Raw genomic sequence first — 21,415 nt, 5'->3', positions numbered from 1 at the left:
GTCAGAACACTCACATCAATGTTTAACTTTGCTGACTTTACATGGGTGAGGTTTTTGGTGCTCCAAGCAATTACAAAAGTAACATCCAAAGTAACTGATCACAGACCACCATAACAAATATAATAATAATGAAAAAGTTTGCAGTATTGCGAGAATTACCAAAATGAGACACAGAGCCATGAAGCAAACAAATGCTGTTGAAAAAATTGTTCACTTTTTTTTCTTAAAAGGCCAGTTACTATTTATAATAATTGCCTTATGGGTCTGTCAGCTCCTCGGCTCTGCTGTTTAGTGCAAATGCAGCCATAGACAATATGTGAAGGAATGGGTGTAGCTGTGTTTCAGCAAAATTTGTTTATATAAAGACAGGTAGGTTTGCAGGCCATAGTTTGTTGACTTTAATCTCAGCCCTGTTATTTTACATATAACATAAGCAAGAGAGCTTAAGTGATTTCATCAAGGAGACATAACTAACTGGTGTCTAAACCATTATCAGGAATTTAGTTTTTTCATATTGCAAGTCTTCCAATATGTAGCCTAGTGCTCTGACCAAAAAATAAACATGTTCCTTATATGGTATTCAGCCAAAGAATTTTGACTAATTGGTCTTCCCATCATACCTATTAATTTCATTAAAAGTGGTATTTACCAGAGAAGTATATTGTTTTTATCTTCTGTACAAAATGGAAAAAAATATTTTTCTATATATGAAATTTAATTACTTGTATATATATATTTAATTTAGAATGCATGTATTAAAATGTTCTGACCATTTCTGTTATTTAAAATGTTGCGACCATTTCTATTATTTAAAATAAAAGATATAAAAAAATCTATGCTCTATAAGATAGCCAGAAATTATGCATAATATATTAATTTTAAAAAATTCAAAGATGAATAAAATCAGAGCAAAATAAAATATTGTCTTAACATGTTTAAATGTCTTCTGGACTTAATTTTATTTTATTAGAATTGATTTTCAAAAATTCCTCTTATTCAGTTGGAAGACTCTGAGAAGTGCCAATCAAAACATTTTTAAAGTATTTTGTTATCTTGTAAGAGTAGCTTCTGTTAAAGTAGAAGTCTGGACAGAAACAAACCAAAAAGTTTTCATTTAAAGGAAAGAAAAACATCTAATTTTATTCTCAAAACTTTTTTTTTTTTTTCACTTTCAACAATACCATGTTTTTAAATGTACAGTTAACTCTTCAACAATGTGGCGACTGGAAGCATGAACACCCCACTCAGTCAAAAGCCTCTGTATAACTTTTGACTCCCCACAAGCTTAACTACTAAAGCTTACTGTTGACTGGAAGCTTTAGTCATAACAAATCATCAAAACACTTATTTTATGTCATGATATATATACAAGGTGGTGCAAAAGTAGGCTTACACTTTTTCATATGGAAAATACAATGCTTAATAAATAATAATAATGCAAGAATAAGCTCTAGTTCGTGTACACACAACTGCAATAAAGGATTTTCAAACAGCTTTAGTATATCCTAAGATTCTTAATATAAATTCTGTAGGAAGGAGAAGACTGCATTAAAAATTGGTATGAAAAAAGAAATTCCTGGCCTGTCCCGGGACTGTGGAATGGGAAGGACATATAAAAGCCTTCCTCTGCTCTTCTCCAGGGGCTGACTCATGGAACAGAGAAGTCTCTGCCTTTCTAGCCCAACTGCCAGATGGTAAATGTTTCCCAAATAATCCATGTCTGTTTGGTTTCAAGTTGTGAAGAAAGGAGCCCCTGGCCCAGACATATTGATTTCGTGATTAAGAACATAACCCTCTTTTTCTGATTGTTTAGCTTGGTGAATGAAGTAGGTTGAGAGAGAGGTATTGGAGTTTTTTCAATGAAAAAAAGAAAAAAAGTAACCAATGACAAGTACAAAGCAATGGCCCAATTCCCTGGAAACACTGAAGTTGTGGAAGATACTCCTTTATATTTTATTTTCGTTGACTTCTGCAAGTTCATCTAGCTTTGGCCATTATTCCACTTAATTAGAAACGAGTCAGTGTCACCAGTTCTTTTTCAATCCCTTAGTCGTTATGGGCATTATCATTCTTGAGCCCCTATCCTGGACTTAGTGATTTTTCTCCATAGATTTGGAGAGATGACCCAAAGTCTCCAAGCAATTTTACCACCTGTGGAAAGGATGCTTTGGAATTTGAAAGAATTTTAGAAGTGCATGGAATAAAAAATCTAAGGTGCATCTGTGTACAGCTAAAGTAACTTTTACTGTTTTGGGAACCCACTACAGTTTACTAATGAAATGCACCTACACCTGGACTCAGCATATGCCCTGTATTCACGATGGAGAAGGCCATAGGCACTTGTGGTTGGAGTTGTGTCGAGTGCCTGCAGGGCATCTTTGTACCTATGCCTGTTGAGGAATTGGATAGACTCATGTCTGAAGCCCAAGGACAAGTAGAAGATGGAGATGAAATCTTGTGAGAAATCACCTGTCCATGTCAGTCAAAACATGGCATCAGCCACAGTTACCTATAGAGTATAAACATTTGAGAAAGCCCTAGACAAAACCAGCAAATAGAGGAAGATCCCAGAACAAGGCCAGGTCACTCCTGTTAACTCTTCTATATCTGAGAAGTCAAGGGAGGAGGCTTAAAAGAAGAGGAGTGGTCAACAACGTCCACTGCAGCTGAGAGAGCTATTGAGATGAGGTCTGGAGAGGCTCCACTGTCGATGCTGCTTAGGGTAAATGTTAGAAGCCACGTGATTTACTCTGTGTCTCCACAAGAGGGCAGAACCAGGCTCAAGGTGGCAGAAGATGTTGTTTAGCCATCTTAAAGATATATGTAAAGGAATTCTTTCATTGGGTAAGAAGTTAGCTATAACGCTTGGGAACTCTTCTGGAATTTAAGATTCTAATGTGCTAGCTAGTATCAAGGTTGCCCACCTTTGAATAATTGGCAATAGGGCTTGAATAACAGCATTTTTTGTTTGTTTGTTTTACTATACTTTGGGGCCTTTCAGTAGTTAGCAATGGTAACATCTTAAAGCTGGATACTCTGAATTGTTACACAAGCCATTTTATGTCCATAGCAACATGCACCTGTTCCTGTGCACACACTCAGCTAAAGCAGCAGCGAGCAAGTAACCTGGACTCATCTGGTTAGCATTTCACTTTGCTTTTTGATTTTTAATTCACACTCAACATTAATGTAAGAAGTTTTTATAGTAACCCATGGATTTCATCCTTTTTAAAAGGTAGTGTAGCTCTCTTCCTGTAGTGTAACCATAGCAACTGACAAGGAACTGAGAAAGAAAGCTTTCACACATACTGTGCTAATTAATCCTGTCCTGCAGTTTTCCTTCAGCTGGAGGATGCAGTTTGATAAATTTTGCATGAGTAAGCGTGTTTTGATGCATGAACTGTATAAATACATAGTAATATCTTTACCAAAAATATTTATAAAAAGTATCGTTATATATTCCTACTTCAGTGTACTTTCTTTTTTATTTTTTTGTCTTTGTTTTAATAATTTGCTCCCTCCCTGAAAAGTTTTGAGATTTATTTATCTTTTAAACTGAACAAAAATATTAGTAGGATGAAATCCTTTTGTTTATCAATATGCAGGACGCTTTCCACAAGAAACAGTTTTAATTGATTTTATTAAAGTGAGATGATGTGTTTTCTCAAACAATGCAGAAGACTGTTATCTTAAAATTATAACGTTCTTCAATACATTGTACCTTTACACACAAATCATTTTAAGAAGAAACTGTCTTAACACATTGGAGAGTTAGATCTGGGAAACTCCTTTTCACTGTTAATTTGGGAAGTTATGTGGCCCACATGTATGGAGTTTGGGTAGTCCTTGACCTGAACATATGGGAAGGAGCAAAATAATGTAGACAAAGCCTTTTCTATTTATATTTCCCAGATATATTTAACCAGTTTTATAATCTTATAGTCAAAGTGAACATAATTGACCTGAAATCACATATAATTATTTAGATTTCTACTATTTCTAAGTTATTTTTGAGATCATGTTCTCCCTTTAAAATTGAGAATATCATAATTTTCTATCACTAGCCTGGTTTTCTAAACTGTCAAAGAAAATCTCAGATGTTTTCATTCTCCCACCCCTCTGGCCTCACTTTCTGTCAACAGGACCTCAGGAAAGCCAAGCGAATCAGCCTGAATGTTTTTGGCATCCCTTTTGACTTGACAACTACATATGGAACTAGTCAGAACCTCTTTCGGGGCCTGTGCTTAGCTCTTTGGTCTCTGTGTAGAAACATGCTCTTTTGAGGACTAAACCTTTGGATGGGATTACTAAATTCTGGAAACACAGCCACCCTGATTGTCCTATGTGTTGTTCAGTTCTGTCTGAACTGAGGTAGGAAAAACCTCGCAGAGAAAAGGTGAAAGGGATTAAGAAGTACAAGTTGCCAGTTATAAAACTAGTCACAGAAATGTAAACTACAGCATAGCGAATACAGTCAATAATATTGTAATAACTATGCATGGTGTCAAATGGGTACTAGACTTTCGGGGTTGATCACTTCAAAAAGTATATAAATCTCTAATTACTATAAATTAAAAAAGAAAAGTAGAGGTTTCAGAAGTTAGCTTTCAAAAATGGTTATTCTATTTATGTGCAAAAAGGTTGAGGACCACATATGAGTATGTTTATGTATGTGTCTATAATCTGTACATTTTAATATGGAATGCATGTAAACATTAGCCAATATAAAACATGTCACTATATTATTGTAAAAACTGCACTGTAGAAAAATTGAGTTATTGTAACTATAGTTGAATTAATTAGAAATTCTTTGTCTCACCAGCTGTCCTATTAATTTTAACATTTACATAGAATATACTAAAGGGAATGCCAAGTGTTCAATAAACAGGAAAAAGCCATGTTTCTAAGTACTACATAAAAATTTAAGTAAGCAGAACATGAAAATGAATTTGTCATGGTAAAATACTATAAAAATATGTGCTTTGAGCATCACAGTGATAAGTAATACTTTACACTTGTCATTAATGAACATAGGCAGATAGAAAACTATCACATAGATTTTTTTCTTTTAAAAAACAACATCTTTAGTTTTTGTGTTTTTAAAAAAATCATAGTCATTTTACAAAACTTGGAAAAATATATTTTCTGTCATTTTTTTTCCTATGCAAAAAAGTATTTATGGTTGTGAGATCAAACCGCACATACGTTATCAGTTAACATATTATTGTGGCTGTTTTCTCAGTTTTAAAAAATTCTTGAAAATGTTTTAATTTACTTAACTATTCCTTTGTAATTATTTATCTTGATAGTTTTCAAATGAGCTGCCTGAATAAGCGTTTCTTGGTGAGTGTTTGACAGAACCCTGAAACCAAAAGAGTTTTGGGACTGTCCTTTGAGAAAACTGTCACACTCTCTTCTTCCAGATTCACAACACACATTAGGAAAATCAAGGGCACTGAGAAGTCTCGCTGTATGAAAGCCTCTCCAATAACATTATTTATCACTCTTAGAAGCAGATCTCCATGAAACATTTCTTGGGAAGTCCAAAAGATTTCTTTGCCTCTGTGTAATATCTAATCGTTGATGAATCGTTTGTTTACTCTCCTGGGATTTTATTAAACTCATGATGCTTTATTGGGAATGTAAATGAATGATTTATTAGCATGTGTTTAAAACAGGTATCCTTTTCTTGTAATCTTGACATTGAATTCGTGATTCTGTATTACAGTGTCATGTTTGACCTTTTAAAACTGAACATGGCAACTTAAATACCCTTGTTCCATTAATGCCTATTAAACTTCTTTATGTTTTATGTAACCCACAGGTCTTGCAAGAGCAAAATCGGTCCCTAGCCACACATATTCCAATGAAGTGGTTACCTTATGGTACAGACCTCCAGATGTCCTCTTGGGATCAACAGAATATTCCACCTGCCTTGACATGTGGTGAGAAACTGAAGCTTTTCTCTAGCTAACCTGTCGCTGGTGCTTGACCTGCATCAAGCCTAGATAAACATTCTAACAGTTTGAATGAAGATTAATGGTGGAGAAGTGTTTGCCTGCATGTGGCAATGATGTGGAATTTAAAAAAAAACAAACGTGATTGGGACTATTCCCTGATCAGAGACTGCCTTGCACATGGGGTCAGGTAATGGTTCTTGATGGACGGGGGCAGAGACACTTTCCTGTCAGTGCAGTGAATTTTATTCCCTAAGGGTCTTAATTTATAGCTTTATTTTCTATAAAGGACGTATATTTATCTCTCCAACAACAGTATGAATTGGAAGTAGTAGGGAGCATGTTTAAATTCACAATAAAGCTCAGATAAGAGGTCTGAAAATTTTGGTGTCACTCTTAGGCACTACATTTGGTGCAGTATACTTATAAAAACTGTTGGTACCAATTATTGAAAATGAAATGAAACAACTGCTCTTTTAAAGGGTCACAGTAAATTTCATTTCAATAGAATCTTAGTTTCACATGATGATTTAGTGGAACTTAAAAAATCTATCATAATAGGAGGTCCAAAGACTGATGAGATTTAATGCATAATTATTATTAATGATGAAGTACAAATGAGTTCCCAGTCCAGTGTAATCTGAATCAAATAAGGGAATAATTTTTAGCACTCAGAAAAGGCTTACTTTCTGGCTGGTGTGGCTCAGTGGATTGAGCCTCAGACTGCAAACCAAATGTCACTGGTTCAATTCCCAGTCAGGGCACATGACTAGGTTGCACATCAGGTCCCCAGTTGGGGGCACGAGTGAGAGGCAACCACACAGTGATGTTTCTCTCCCTCTTTCTCCTTTCCCCTCTCTCTAAATAAATAAATAAATAAACAAATAAATTATTTTTTATAAAAAAAGGCTTACTAGTGACTGCTGAAAATACCTTTTATTAATAGAAAAAGAAACAAAAAACAAAACCCTCTCTAGACTTTAATTGTTTTAAAGCAAAACAGTTTATTTACATAGTACATGGTTATTTTCTAGCAGGAATCATCTTCCATGAATGATTATGCCCCATATACAGAATTCAGCTACATGTTCATACAATGTTTATGACCTTAATAAAACTTTAGCATGTGTTATCTTACTGCCATGTACTTCACAGCTCTGCCCTCAGTTATCTTGACTTTTAGTAAATTAGGCTGTGATGAGGTCTGGCTTCTTCCCTGGTGTTCGTGATTCAAATATTTTAAGCTTGGAAAACAAGTTCCTTGTGATGTAAGGCACAGTGTAGGTTTTCTTAATTTAGGTTCCAGGTTTTCGGGATCTTTGAAACCATTGAAATTATATGCAGTGTTTTGTGTACACATGGATATATTTATTTTTATGGGGTGTAGATCTTTAGCTTTCAATAAAGCTATAATAGAATCTGGGTCATCAAACAGTGTAAGATCCATTGCCATAAATTTCGTAATGCCTTATAATAAATGTAATACCATCGTAATGCATGTTCCAGAACACTGAAAATAAAGATGATCATCTATCATTGAGGAGCTGAGCTAATCTATATTTTTCATACCACTTCCTGGATTTTTTATTGGTTTTCTTTGGAAATTTTTTCACACAGACTTTTTTCCCACAAGACAGGGGCTTAGGCAAAATACCCATTTTGATCATTAGTTGTAATGGAGGAAAAAAAATTGGAATAAAAGTCAAAGGATGCATCAGGATATTAGTTACTAACTTTAATTCCCTTCCTCCCTTCTGCTTTGTACTTGAGAGTAAGCTATGCAAATGATCATTACTTAATATTCTTGGATTATCAAGTGGTTTTCTCTATTTTTTGAGTAAGAAAATTCTGGGTTTCCTTTCAGTGAGGTCAGTTAAGGACTCTGTTAATAGAACATAGTTTGGAAATACGTGTGGCTTGGAGCCAGTTTTGTCTTGGTGCTTGGCAATTCAGTTATGACTCTATCCTCATACTCAAGAGAAGCTGCTTTTTATACACTTTTGGCTAATTTTTCCCAAATCTTAAAAGTGCCTCATGGATTGTGACTTGCTAATATGTCTGTTTCTGATCATTAGTACTTGATTTCCAGTCTTTGCTTTCCCTCACCCCCCACCTGCTCTCATTTTTCCTTTTGCACACGTGTGCATGTGTGTGTTCATTCTCTTAAGGAGGAAAGCTTGGGCACTTTCTGCCCATTTGCGCTAAACAGACAAAATGAAGCACAAGAAGAGGACTGCTATTTAAGATGAAGGGAGGAAAATTGATATGTAATAGTAGACCCCAAATGCATTTTGTCTACATGCAACAATTATTTATTGGCTAAAGCAAATAGTAAATGTGTTGTTTGAGCTGTTTCCTATGCTTCTAGGCTCTTCATTCTTGAGCCCTAAAATGTGAATTATGTCTATGCTATGCCTATCTTTCTGAATCTGATTTCATTCCAAGCCATTTTCTAAAATCTATTCTGTTATTATCCTATAAGTTAGGTAAAATGTATGTGTTTTTTTCAATTAGAGAGATGTTCACAGGGTCCTGATTTTTGCATAATCAATGACATTGATGCTGGGTATATGAAGACCTAGAAATGGGCTATAATTGAGTCATGGCTCAGCTGCACCAAAGAGAAGTGCAAATATTAACCCATGACCAATAGCAGGGAGGCAGGTGGCAATGATTTCAGGGCTATTTTTACAGTTCATTTACTATCCTGGGGCAATAGGGTAGTAACTAAAACCTAATGATCCCTACACAGTGTTACATTTTCCAGTTTTCTGTTTAAATAGCCACAAGCAATAAAAATATTAATGAAGACACATATGCATTAAAATTGGCAGCAAGTGATGGAAATCAGAGCTCACCACTTTATGATTTACTGCTCGAGGTCTCCAGCCCCATGATGGGTGTGAATATACTGTGCTATCGAATGCTCATCAAGGAAGATAGTTCTTGATACTTTGTCTCCCTCCATGAAGGAGTCGGAGGAATCAAACTGGGCATTGTCTTGTGCATAACTTCTCTTAATTTTTGGATTTTATAACTCTTTGAAAATCAAGGCATAGGAAATCATCTTTAAACTTCTAAACCAAAGAGGCTTACCATGTGCTGAAAGCCACATTAAGAAAACTGCAGGTGTGAAAACTGGTTTATCTGTGTAGTTCTTTTGTACCTTGCCAGGAAGTTCTGTTCTAGCTGTGGCAGTCTTTGCTCTAAGTAAGCTTTATACTCCTTTATGGAAGTTCATAAATATGTTTAGAGCAGCATTTGTTTTCTAAAGCAGAAGGTCGCTTGGGATTATTTTCAGGGATTCATTTTTAACATAAGCTGACTAAGTTATCTTTAGCTAATAAGTAAGTATCTCATCAAGATCACAGTGCTTTGGGCGGGGGCCACAATATTTATTAACATTACCTTGTGGTATCAAGTGCTCCCCAGCATGGTGTGTGGAGGATGATACTGTACCAGTCTCTTCCTCTCATCATCTGTCTGAAAGATAATTAGCATATTAACTGTGCTTGTCAAAATGTGGGGCAAATCATTTATAAATAAGGCTGTCAAATGTAATGAGATTGCATATTAAATCACCCTTTTTTCTATTACATCTCTGATTTAAGATTAATATTAATTTATTTAACATTGTAGCAGCTGGGTGGTTAGAAAAGAATTTCCATACCAGTCTTGATATATAGAAATATGCCTGCATCAAAATTGATTTTGCATATATCAGAAAAGAAAGTGCCTATTCATTGAGTATTATAAGGGCCTTCAGCATTGCTTTTTATTAAATAAGCCTAATCACCATACATATTGGCAACTTACAGAGTTGCTTTCATTCTTAATGATCTCTCTTGAACAAAGGAAAATTATGTAATAAAATAAGATTTTTAAGGACTCAGGTGTGTTTGCCAGTGTTTTAAGAGAGAGAATCATAGATGAATCCTACTATAGCCCCTATCCTGATAATAAATGTGTTCTATATGAAGTCCTGTCTTGAGTAATAGTGGTAATAATAATTGAGTTTTATATAAGTAGTAGTAGTGATAGTAATAATTGTAGACACTTTTATTGTACACAAAATGTATTTGAAGCTCTCATGCATTTTAATTACTTGCCTATTGTGCCGTAATAATGTGGAAGGAAACAAAACCCAGGACAATTAAGTAACATAGTAAGTAAGGTCATACAGTCAGTGAGTAGAGCCAACATTCAAATCCCTGCCAACCCACTCCAAAACCCTTTCCTTTACAACATATTACATAATCTGTTAAGATGATTTATAGAAATTGGTTTTTCTTTTACTAGTAAAGTTATTCCAAAACACAGATACAGTAAAATTCCTATTTTTAATTTAGATTGCTTTGAGTCATGTTGAATCCTTTGCGTGCCTCAGATAAAGGGTGTGGTTTTCACTCTCACTCAACAGCCTTGAGGATTGCCTGTCTCCCCTTCATTAATATTCTGTATTATATAGTTTTACTCAAAGGGGAGTTTCTTTAAAATAAATTTAAGCCACGAATCACTGGGTTGAATACATTTTATGGGACCAATATCTTTGCCGGCCTGCATTTTCCTAACTCCTAACGATTACTCATTTATCATTTCTGCTCAAATGAATAAGTGCATTTAAAAAAGAATGCTGGTAGGAATGGGAACTTGAGTTCATGGGCTACATGAAGTCATCTATCTGTCAACACTCTTTACACATTTATAATTAATCAGGTCATAAGACCCAAAGAAGATTTGGATTAGTCACTGTCAAATGTAACAACTCCTTAAGAGCTCTGGAGAGCTCCTCAAATAATACATGATCCAGGTGACTTGTCAGTGTAGTCACTGACATCCAGTGCAATGTAACAAAAGAACAGGTGGCAGTCAGAGGGCATCTGGGTGGCTGAAAGCTGAGCTCACTGGGGCAGCCATGGTTTCTGAATCTACACCTACTATTTAAGTCTCTTAAAATTAGGGTGACCGTATAGTATATCATCCATTCCAGAATGCCTTTGGGAATTAATACTAATTCTACCAGAACGATGGATATAAAACAGGGATTTAACTGTGACATATGGCCATCTTTCTCATAAAGCACTAGAGCAGTAATTTGTTAAAAACTAGTAATCAGAAGAGACTTAATGCATATGAGAGCTTAATTCACACCAAAGGATTACTAGCTACAAGGTCAAATTTTGTGTGGAAAACTTCTGTAACATTGATTAATAATGAATAATCTCCAAAAGTGCAATTCTCTAATATTAGATTTTTATGGTATTATTGAGTGGCTGCTTAAGTGCTGAATGTAGCCATGGCTTTGGAGTACTGAAGGGAGCCAGTTCTATTTTCCTCTCAAAAGCTTAGCATGGTTATGGTGTTTACATGCCATGTTGTTTATCATTGTGTATTTGTGAGAGAAAGAATGTATGTGTGTTTTCGTTGGATATGTTTGGTCATTCATTAGTGATAAGTTAGCTGAATAATAATATATATAATGAGGCGTTGTATGTAGTCTTCACCACTAATTATTTTTCTTAAATAATAATTTCCATATTTTTATCAAAGTTGACAAAGTAACTGGAACCCACAAATTGGTTTTTGGATGTTATTCTATTACATTTGTCACAGTATTTCCCCCTTTGCCCTTCTCTGCCCATCCCACCCCTTGCTACAGTCAATTCCCACGCCGTTGTCCTTGTCTGTGGGTCATTCACACATGTTCTTTGTCTAGTTCCTTCCCCTTCTTTCCACCATTATTCCCCTCCCCCCTCCCCTCTGGTCACTTTCCATGGTATCATGCTTGTTGTTCTATTTTTGTTTTTTAAGTTTCTTTTGTTCACTAGATTCCCTTATAGGTGAGATGTGTGGTATTTGTCTTTCATTGACTGGCTTATTTTAGTAAGTGGATAGTTTTTAAATGGCTGATCACAGTTACTAAGTTTCATGATATTGAGATATCCCTTAGTATACTCACTGCTTCACTGCTTTGTGAGAATAGCAAGAGATGGTTAAATGTGAAATTCTTTAAGAAATATAAGACTACACAAATATTGAGAATAGTGTTCTTATTTGTTCTTAGTATATCAGCCAAGCAAAATATATTGCATTTTTATTGCAGTATAGGCATACTTCAGAGATATTGCGGGTTTGTTTCTAAACCACCACAATAAAGCAAGTATTGCATTAATGCAAGTTGTAAACTTTTTGCTGGTGGAGGGCCTTACCCTCAGTTTGTAAAAAACACAACATCTGTGAAGCGCAATAAATCCAAGTGTGCCGGTGTAGCGTCCAAGGGTACTATGGGATATATTGCAGTAATAGAAGCTGCTATATTTGGTTTTAGGGAAATTAGCATACCACTTATGTCTAGAGACTTAGAAATTTGGCCCAGGATGTTCTCATCTTATGTGTGTGTGTGTGTGTGGCAGGGGGTTAATTTGTAAATACATAAATTGGTGTTCAAAGTTTAGAGAACATTGGGTGTATACTATTACCTTCTATGTTTTAAGTTGTGTGTTTATCCATGCAGATCAGTTCTCTGGTCATGTAACTGGAAGTGGTTTGCTGTGTAAAGGAGAGTCAGTCTTGTAGTAGAGAACACATTGGAAGACTAAATTAGATTCTATCTCCACCACTCCTTCCCTGTGTGACCTTGGTTGACCAAATCCATTAACTATCTTTACCTTCAGTTTCCTAATCAGAAAACTGTGACAGTAAAACCTATTTCAGGTATAACTAATGGCTAATAGCTGCCACAACAGTAGCAATAGCAAAAGCAGTAATCTCCTGCCGCACCTAAACTCACTCTCCAATTTCCCAGAAGCAACTGCTTTTAGCTCTTTTAGTGTTTACTTCTCCATGTCTTAAATAATTGCTTATATTGCTATTTATTGATTTACTGTTTTAGACATTATCTACTAGGTAGGTGTTATGATAAATAGAGGTTTAATTGTCTTCCATCAACTGTCCGTCATTTCACCTTGTTCTCCCAATATGGAGACTGTATTGCATTTTGAAACATTAACATGTAAATATTCCTACTTAAGTCAGCTAGTGTTCATGAAATGTATATTTTCTTGTATTACCTTGTGTTTTTCCTGGACTTTATAATTGTCTCTGATTTTTATTAGTTTAGTTGTCTCTGTTCTTATTCTTAATTATTTATAGATATAAGAGAGATATGTCAGTTATGTATGAAAAGAAATCCAGATGCTCAAACACATCAGCAAAACTCTCTATCCCATTTAATTTTCTTCATATCTCTCTCTGTCAACCTTTTCCTTGGAATTTTCCTCTCTCAGCTCTCTAATTTCTTACTTTAGCACAGCTGAACAGCTGCCATCTTGGGACTTCCACTTGCCCCTCTCCTGTTGTTGTAGGTCCTAAATTGGTTATTCTCTGTTTCTCTTCATATTTGTTCTCTACTCTCTTCCGCCCTGCCCTGTGTCCTGGATGGCCAACCCTAGGGAATACATCCTCCATCCTCCAAGCTGTCTTGGCTACCATTCCAGTTGAGTTCAGGCAATGGATAAGTGGGAGGAGAGAGAGATGGAGTATTCTTTCCTAATTCTTTCCTACTTCAGCCCATATTTCTGGAAATGGCTGACTACAATTCTATGGGGAAGTCCCTCTTCCATGGCTCTCACTGTCAATAGATTTCAATAACATTTGACCTTTTCAATTCTAAGGGGAATAGTGGCTTTTAGGTCTAAGGCAGGTGATGGCTTCCTGCTGTGGCTAGCCTCTTAGTGTTTCAGTGTCTTACTGGTTCCCTCACCTCTGGGGTTGGTCACTCCATTAGTCTATTCTGGGTTGGATTCTTTTTCCTTTACTGATTACAGAGGCCCCCTTTCCCGTATTCCAATTCTTCCTCCTTTAGGTTCCTAAGAAAGAATGCATTAGAGTTACAGTTCTCGAATTCTTCGTTTTCTGAAAATGTCTTTATTCTCCTTCCCACACATGATTGATAGTGTCAAACTGACTTTGAAGTTAGGCTTTTCCTCTCAGAATGTTGCATGCCTTGCTTAATTTCTTTGGAGCTTTTAGTATTGCTGCTGAAAAGTCTGACTTCATCTGATTTGTAGCCCTTTGTGTGCCTCTCACACTTTCTCTCTGGAGAGTACTAGGCTCTTTTCTCTATCCTTGGTATTCTGAAATTTCATGATAATTCAGTTTGGATGTGTCTTTTTCTGTTGGTGCCGGCTAGGTTTCCTTCAATATGAAATATAAAGATAGAGGTTTCAGTTCTTAGAAAGTTTATTGAATTTCTTTCTTTATTGATTTTAGAGAGCAAGAGGAAGATAGGGGAGAGACATTGATTTGTTGTTCCACTTATTTATGCATTTATAGTTGCTTCTTGTACGTGCCCTGTCAGGGAATTGAACCTGCAATCTTGGTATATAGGAACGATGCTCTAACCACCTGAGCTACCTGGCCAGGGCCTTGAGTTTCTTTTTTAATGACTTCTACCTTAATATAACTGCCCGTGGTCTGCCTAAATTGCCAAAACTTTACCCACACTTCTGAAAAAAAAGGTTATCTCTCACTGATGAGTGGGAGTCAAGGAGCAAATTGCAGGCAGGAGCCTCTTGTGCTGGTGGAAATTTGTAATTCTAATCACATAAGTGTTAGTGAAATAATGACATCTTATTTATGAAAAAATAAACTTGAAAGGAAAGGCATATGATTTTTGATGGACTAGTGATGAAAGTGAATAGACTGTGAAATGGCAGTTCTTAAAAAGATAAAATTTTACATGAATTTAAAGAATTAATTATAGAAAGTGGACCTTTGGATTAATGGTATGTGTGAATCCAATATAAACCCGCTATTAAAAGTAGCAGAAGCAATTAGTGAAACTTTCAACAAATGTTCCATTCAATATAAAGTTTCTAGTCCAATGGAGGTGAAAAGGTAGACCATTAATTTATATGCACAGGAAAGACATGATTGAGTGGGAATGTGATAGGAGAGAAACTGGGAGCTTAGGCAGACATTACTGTGTGACTGTAGTAAGTAAAGGGATTTGGGTGTCTACTTCATACTATTCATTGAAGGATGGAAGTAGGGACTTCTATGTTGTAACATTTGTGAATTAATTCCTCATTATCTGAAGACTTTTAATTAAGAATCACATTTTTAATTACTGGGATTCTGCTGTATGAATTCATATAACTCAATGTACTAATAGCCTTCTTGATTTTAGATGCTGTTATATAATTCATAAACTTAGATATTTATTTTGTTTTATTTTTTTAGTTTTGCTCATTAGATATACTGTCCTTAGATTCCTTTTGGTAAGAGAAGCCATTAAGGGAAAAAAAGAAATAATGCAATCATCGAAAAGAATTAAAGTCAAAATTAACTAAAATAACTTATCCGTGGCCAAGAAATAGCCTGCTAAATTCCATTAAAAAATAAAAATTAATCATAGTGTCTGACAAGCACTTTAGTAAATTACTAAAGACAGAATCGAGTAGCTTCCTGTTTTTTTATATACGTGTGGGTTATCTTTTGCTCTGCCATTTTATGTATTTCCATGTGAGACAGCAGATTCCAAGAATGAGTGTTTATATATAATTGCATTTTTGTAGTGAAACTTGGGAGGGGTTTTCCATTCTTTCTCATCAATACTTTAATGGTTCTTCCTTGATTGCTAGCTTTTTTACCAGGTTTGCTTCTGAAAACAATTTATTTATGGCCTAATGTAAACTCAACAAATTAAAAAACTTTATCAACTATATAAATTTTCATCTGTTTTTTATATTTAATCCTAACATAGTCCATTTAGAAATTGTTTCATAATTTTAGTGACCCTGTGAAATCAATTCATAATTTTTTTATTGTTGTTTTATGGTTATTCTACACCTCCCACCCCCAGACTCTAAAAGTGCTTGGTTATGTTGCACACACTAGCTGATTGGTGGTAGCAAAGAATAAAAAAGAAAATAAACAAACAAACAAAAAAGAAAACATGTCTAGAATCCCAGGGCAGCCTCCTTCCCACAAAGATATCTCTTACACAATATGAGTATCTTCATTCATTCATTTATTCAACAGAACCTTACAGAATTTTCAGATGTAACAGTGAAAAGGCCTGGTTCCTGTCCTCAACCACCACTCACTAGTGCCACTGCATCGCACAACTCCAGGAGGATCATTCACATTCTGGTTTATGTACAATGTCCAGTCTACACAGCCACATTCCAGGCCAAGTCTTTCAGAATATTTCAGGAAGCCTACAGACTTCACCAATAAATAGACAGACAGTTTATAATGGAAAGGTTTTAGCCTTCAGGTTTTGCATATATTATCTAATATATCAGACAATTGTCAAATACTTTACTGTCAAATATTCGCTTCATGATATGCTAGATGTGGTTTCTTTAAAAAGATTTTTAACGTAATTACCCATGAATATATTTTTGTCCTAATTCCCCACATTAATGCAGGAGGATAAATACATTTGCAGGGAGGAATTTTATAATATGACTTCCTTGTTCTACATCAACTGTCATATAAACAGAAACTAAAGATATGCAAGTCTTGTTAATTTGTTTTTTTCTTGTTCTGACTGGTCTACAGTTATTCCTTAGAGAAGTGATTTCACTGGTAGCATTTTAAATGACTGATCAAATGGGGCTTCACTTTTCCTTTATTGTTTCAAAGTACAAGAAATAATATATCTCTGCTAGTAAATGCAATATTTTGAGTTTTATTTTGTTTACTTATAGAAGTCTTCAGGAAGGACCTTTCCTATTTACATTTTTAAAAAATTAATTGTGCCTGATTCTGGAAGTTTCAAGTCTGAATGTTCTGTTATCGATATAAATGGGGGCTATTATTTTAATACTTTATAGGATTTTCATTATCTACAGGAGACTGTTTTGAATATTCAAGCATTTTTAAACCCAGACAACCATTTTATTTTTGGTACACTGGCAATGGTGATAGACTTCAGTTTGTAAGGGTTGTTTTATGATGTGCTCAAACCTGATTATGGAGGACTTTGGAATTATCTTTATTCTTCTTAGCATTTATGCCACCAGGAACAAGAACAAATTTGCTATCTCTGTTTCTTCTTTTGTACTCTGACCAGACTGGCCAAATAAAACCACTTGGTTCTAACTGGGGAGGCAGCCTGGCATCATGAAGGAATCACTAGCCCAGGAGTCAGACTCATGGTTTCAGGTTCTGGGACTGAAACTAAAACATTTAAACAAGCAATACAGTTTCCTTAGATGTAAAAGTTGAAACATTGTTTTAGGTATTCTTTAAAATTTCTCTATCTCTAAATTTTACCACTAGAGTGACTTTTATTGCTAAACGATCGGTTTCCATGGAGATTGCTGGAATTCCTTCAGAGAGACTTATAAATTAAGCTAGAGTTTAGATATTTTGATGAAATTACTGAACTGATTTTTCTTTAGCATTTAATTTTATATGATACTATTAGTTCTACAGCAGGTTTCTTTCTCTATTGCAGTTTCTTGTGTGTACTGCTTGGACTAGTTATGAAAACATTCACTTATTTTTGTTATTTATTGAACACCTATTTTGCACCAGGCACTAGATGAGGTCCTGGAGCTTATAGAGAGGAAAAAGATCCATTCATGCCCTCATGATCAGAGGAAAAGACTGTGATGAGCTATAACACAGGCATACATACAGTTGGTATAGTTGTGGATTGTTGAAGAGAAGTGGGAGGTCGGAGAAGATGTCACCAAGTAGTAATTACTTGGACTAACTTGTCAAAACCATCTCTCTAAGTTGACGAAGCTGGGGTTGAAGATCATGAAGGCCATGCTGTGGACAGAATATCCCACCAGGGGGGGAAACAGCTGATATTTGTGGGTAGGAAAAGGACATGGTTTAAGAAGCAGGTAGAAAAAAAGGAAGGACTGGAGGTGGGAGGAGGGGCATGGTTGGAGACCAGAGTGGAGGGATATTTAGGAATAGTTAGGTTATGACAAGGTGATGACTGAATGAGAGCGGTAAGGGAAAGCCAAGGGTTTTGGATGATCCCCATGTTTCTGACTCAGGGAACTCAACCAGAAAGCAAAAGTACAGCTTTGCCATTTGATTTAAAAATATATATTTTATATATAATGACGAATACAAGTACATATATACTAAAATATGTGTATACTGAAATGTATATATTAAGATAGATGTATATTAATATGTGTGAGCAGGAATTATCATTGTAACTTAAAGATTAATGCTGGTTGGTACTTTAGGGTGGTTCCTCAGAAGTCTTACTTCAGAGGTTGACGCTGGTAAAGGGGTTCCCACTCACCTGCCTGGTACCTCTTCCCAAGTCAGCAGCCGGCCACCCTGGGCCTTGGTCTTACTGAACTATATTAGCTGCTAGGACTTCATTCTTTGCTTTTACTTAGTTTTTGTTCTGATATACTTAATTTCTAAGCGTACCTTCTTAGAGATATAATTTTGTCTCATCGTTTGGAAAATAAATCTTAGTTTCCCATTATATAAAAAGTCTATTCTTTTGAATTGAATGTTTTTTGAGTTGGGCTTTTATCCACAACGTAGGTTTGGTTTGGCTTGGTTTTCATTCCCTGAGAACTTAGTAGTCCATAGAAGTATTTGACTAAGATATATTGTGCCTATCTGTGCCTAATGAAGCACTAACCACAGTAAATGCTGAGTGACAGTTTAATCAATTCAGTTCCTTCAGTAGTCACCAAGGGCATATGGAATGTAATTTTTTAATCTTTCACTTTTCAAATACTGCAAGTTAGCAACTTGAAAAGATCACATCTGCTATGTGTAATGAACTTCTTATAATTTATTGCAATTTTTTTTTATTTTCATTTTTTTTGAAGCTAACCTCCTAGAGAATAAAACCCCTGTCTGTTTTACAAATATATATATTTCAACACAGAGAAATCAGATAAACAAATAGCAGTCTTGGTACATCAAATCGCACTAGCTTTAATTGCATAATGGTTTATTTCAGTGAACCATGGCTAAATAAAATTACCTATTAGGTTAATTAATGAGGAACCTTTCTGAGTTCCTATTGCATTCCTGTGTGTTAAGTTCAGGTTGTGTTTAGCATTTAATCTAATTTATTTCACTAGTCTGCTGGTTTTTGTTATTGTTCCTTTGACTGGAGCCTGAACCTATATTCAGAGAATTAATCCAAGTTATAAAACTCCTTTCAAAGCAGGATTACCTAGATTCCTTTCGATTCTTGCTCCTCAGGTTCTTGTCTTGCAACCAGCAGCATCAGCATTGGTTAGAGGCTTGTTAGAGCTGCAGGATCTCAGGCCTCAGTCCAGACCTAGTCGGTCACAGCCCTCACTCCAACCAGGTCCCCACGTGACGGGCGTCCACATGAAAGCGTGAGACAAGCAGCTTCAGATGCTTTTTTGTTTTCACGACAGACACAGAGGCTTTGAGGAATTTCTGGTGGCAGCACAATGTTGAAAGGGAGGAAGGCAAACCCTGCAGTGAGTTACGGTTCTGTTCATCTGTCCTCCTGTCAGAAGCAGCTTGACACTGTCTTTATCTACAGCCCTCTTTCCGATTCTCTGAACTCGAGTAGAGGCCTCATAACTTTCAATTAGGGAGCTTGGAACGAGAAGGGGCAGGCAGGTCTTCCCCATGGTGAGAGTGTGAGCTGGCTGGGTCGCTGTCCTTTCTGTGCATACCCAAAGGCACAGGCCACAGTGTCATCATCCAGGCTCTGTGGTCAAATGCTGCCACCTGAGAATGAAACAGTCACCCTCTGCTTAAAGCTCTCTACCCGAAGGAATCTCAAACCTTTGTTAATAAATGGATAAAATTAGAAACTAAAATTAGGAGGGTTTTTTTTTTTTGTTTGAGATTTTAATTGAACTATGTTTTTAAATATTAAAGTCCTACATTGCCTACGGAGATGGAACCAAACCAAACTGTGGCCCTGAGAAGTGCCCTGAGAATTAGGGAAGGAGAACAGTGTTTCATTTTTTGATGACCAAAATGAGATTAGTACATTTTAGATAAATAATCATCTCCAGATCCTATAATGTACTTCTTCATATGGGATAATCATTTTATTGGGTTAATTAGCATCTTGTAACATCCATGTCTTTATGAGAAAATGGAGTATCCTATGCTTGAAATGTCATGTGTCAAATGCAGACATTATCTGAGTAGAGTTGATGGATTTAATTAATCCCTACTGTAGGTGAAAGATGTAAAGTTGTCCTGCACCATGACACCCCAACAGGACTTTAAGACATAGGCAGTTAATGCATAGCTAGATTACACTGCATTTTAGCTGGTGATGTAGTGACCTAACCCTGTTTCATTCAGGTCTAAGGGGTGCTGTTTAGTGCCATAACTCCTTGGCTCATTTGAACTTTGTCTTCGAAACTAGAAGACCAAACTGATGTTCTGAGAAAGATGATAGTGGCTAATACATTTACAAATTAATAAATTACAGTTTTAAGAAGTGGCTTGAGAAGCATGGAATTAGGAGATTACCTAACCCAGCCAGTCTGAGAGACCAGGCAGCCTCCACAGACAAGTGACATTGATCTTGCTGTACTCTACTTTGATGGACAAAAGTTCCTTGTCCCTTCCTTGTGAATTCCACTTTTTCTCTGCATCCTACACTTCCCCCATCGCCCAAAATTTAATAATTTAGATACATTTTTTTCGGCTTGAATTCCTTTACCATAGGATGTGTATGTCAGTTTTCAAATACCTTCATGTCAAACTTAATCTTGAATTAGTTTGCTGCCCAGCTTATTTCAGGTTAATGCTTCTTGACATTTACATTCTAGCCTGCAGTCCTAGATGACTCATGTTGTTTTCAAGAAAAAGTTCATGCACTGGGGTTCTTTTCTTCTCATGTGGGGAAACTCAAAGTGCTGTGGACCTTCTACTTAGGCGACTAATTCTATACACTGTCCGCAAAAGATGCTGTCCTTCTTCATTTTGCCTTTTTAAAAAATAAACTTAAAAAAAATTAATTTAAAAAAAAGTAAACCTTTTTTTTTGCAGAGGGGATAATTGACAGCTTTTATTATACCATTTAGAAAATAAAACATGAAAATATTTAAGGATATTATGTCATTATTATGGATGTCAACGAGAATTGATGAAATATTGTTTTTAAAGGAAGATTTTTGTAGAGAATACTTTATATATGTCATTTTTCTTTTTTAATTTAATCTTTATTGTGTTTTTTTTATTAGCATTTAGTCCCCTTACACCCCCTCCCCCCTGCAATCACCACAGTGTTGTCCGTGTCCACGAGTCCTTTTCCTTTTTGCTCGATCCCTCCACCTCCTACCTAAACTCCCCTGTCGTCTGCTCCCCATCTATGGGTCTGTCTCTGTTTTGCTTGTTAGTTCAGTTTGTTCATTAGATTCCACATATGAGTGAAATCATACAGTGTTTGTCTTTCTCTGACGGGCTTACTTCACTTAGCATAATGTTGTCCAGGTCCATCCATGCTA

General features: G+C 35.8%; 1 protein-coding gene across 3 annotated transcripts in view; it reads left to right on the top strand.

Annotated features, from left to right (window-relative positions):
- The window catches only part of CDK14 (cyclin dependent kinase 14), a 564,775-nt gene that overhangs the window by 324,385 nt on the left and 218,975 nt on the right, over positions 1 to 21,415 (top strand). For all 3 annotated transcript variants that reach the window (XM_090287257.1, XM_090287258.1, XM_090287259.1), the window contains one exon: positions 5,825 to 5,945. In XM_090287257.1, the coding sequence (XP_090143383.1) occupies positions 5,825 to 5,945 (121 nt within the window). The remainder of the gene's footprint in view (positions 1 to 5,824; positions 5,946 to 21,415) is intronic.

This window comes from Furipterus horrens, unplaced genomic scaffold, assembly GCF_987537825.1.
Source record: "Furipterus horrens unplaced genomic scaffold, mFurHor1.1.pri manual_scaffold_9, whole genome shotgun sequence".
Taxonomy (NCBI): Eukaryota; Metazoa; Chordata; class Mammalia; order Chiroptera; family Furipteridae; genus Furipterus; species Furipterus horrens.
This window is presented reverse-complemented; position numbering and strand designations above follow the sequence as displayed.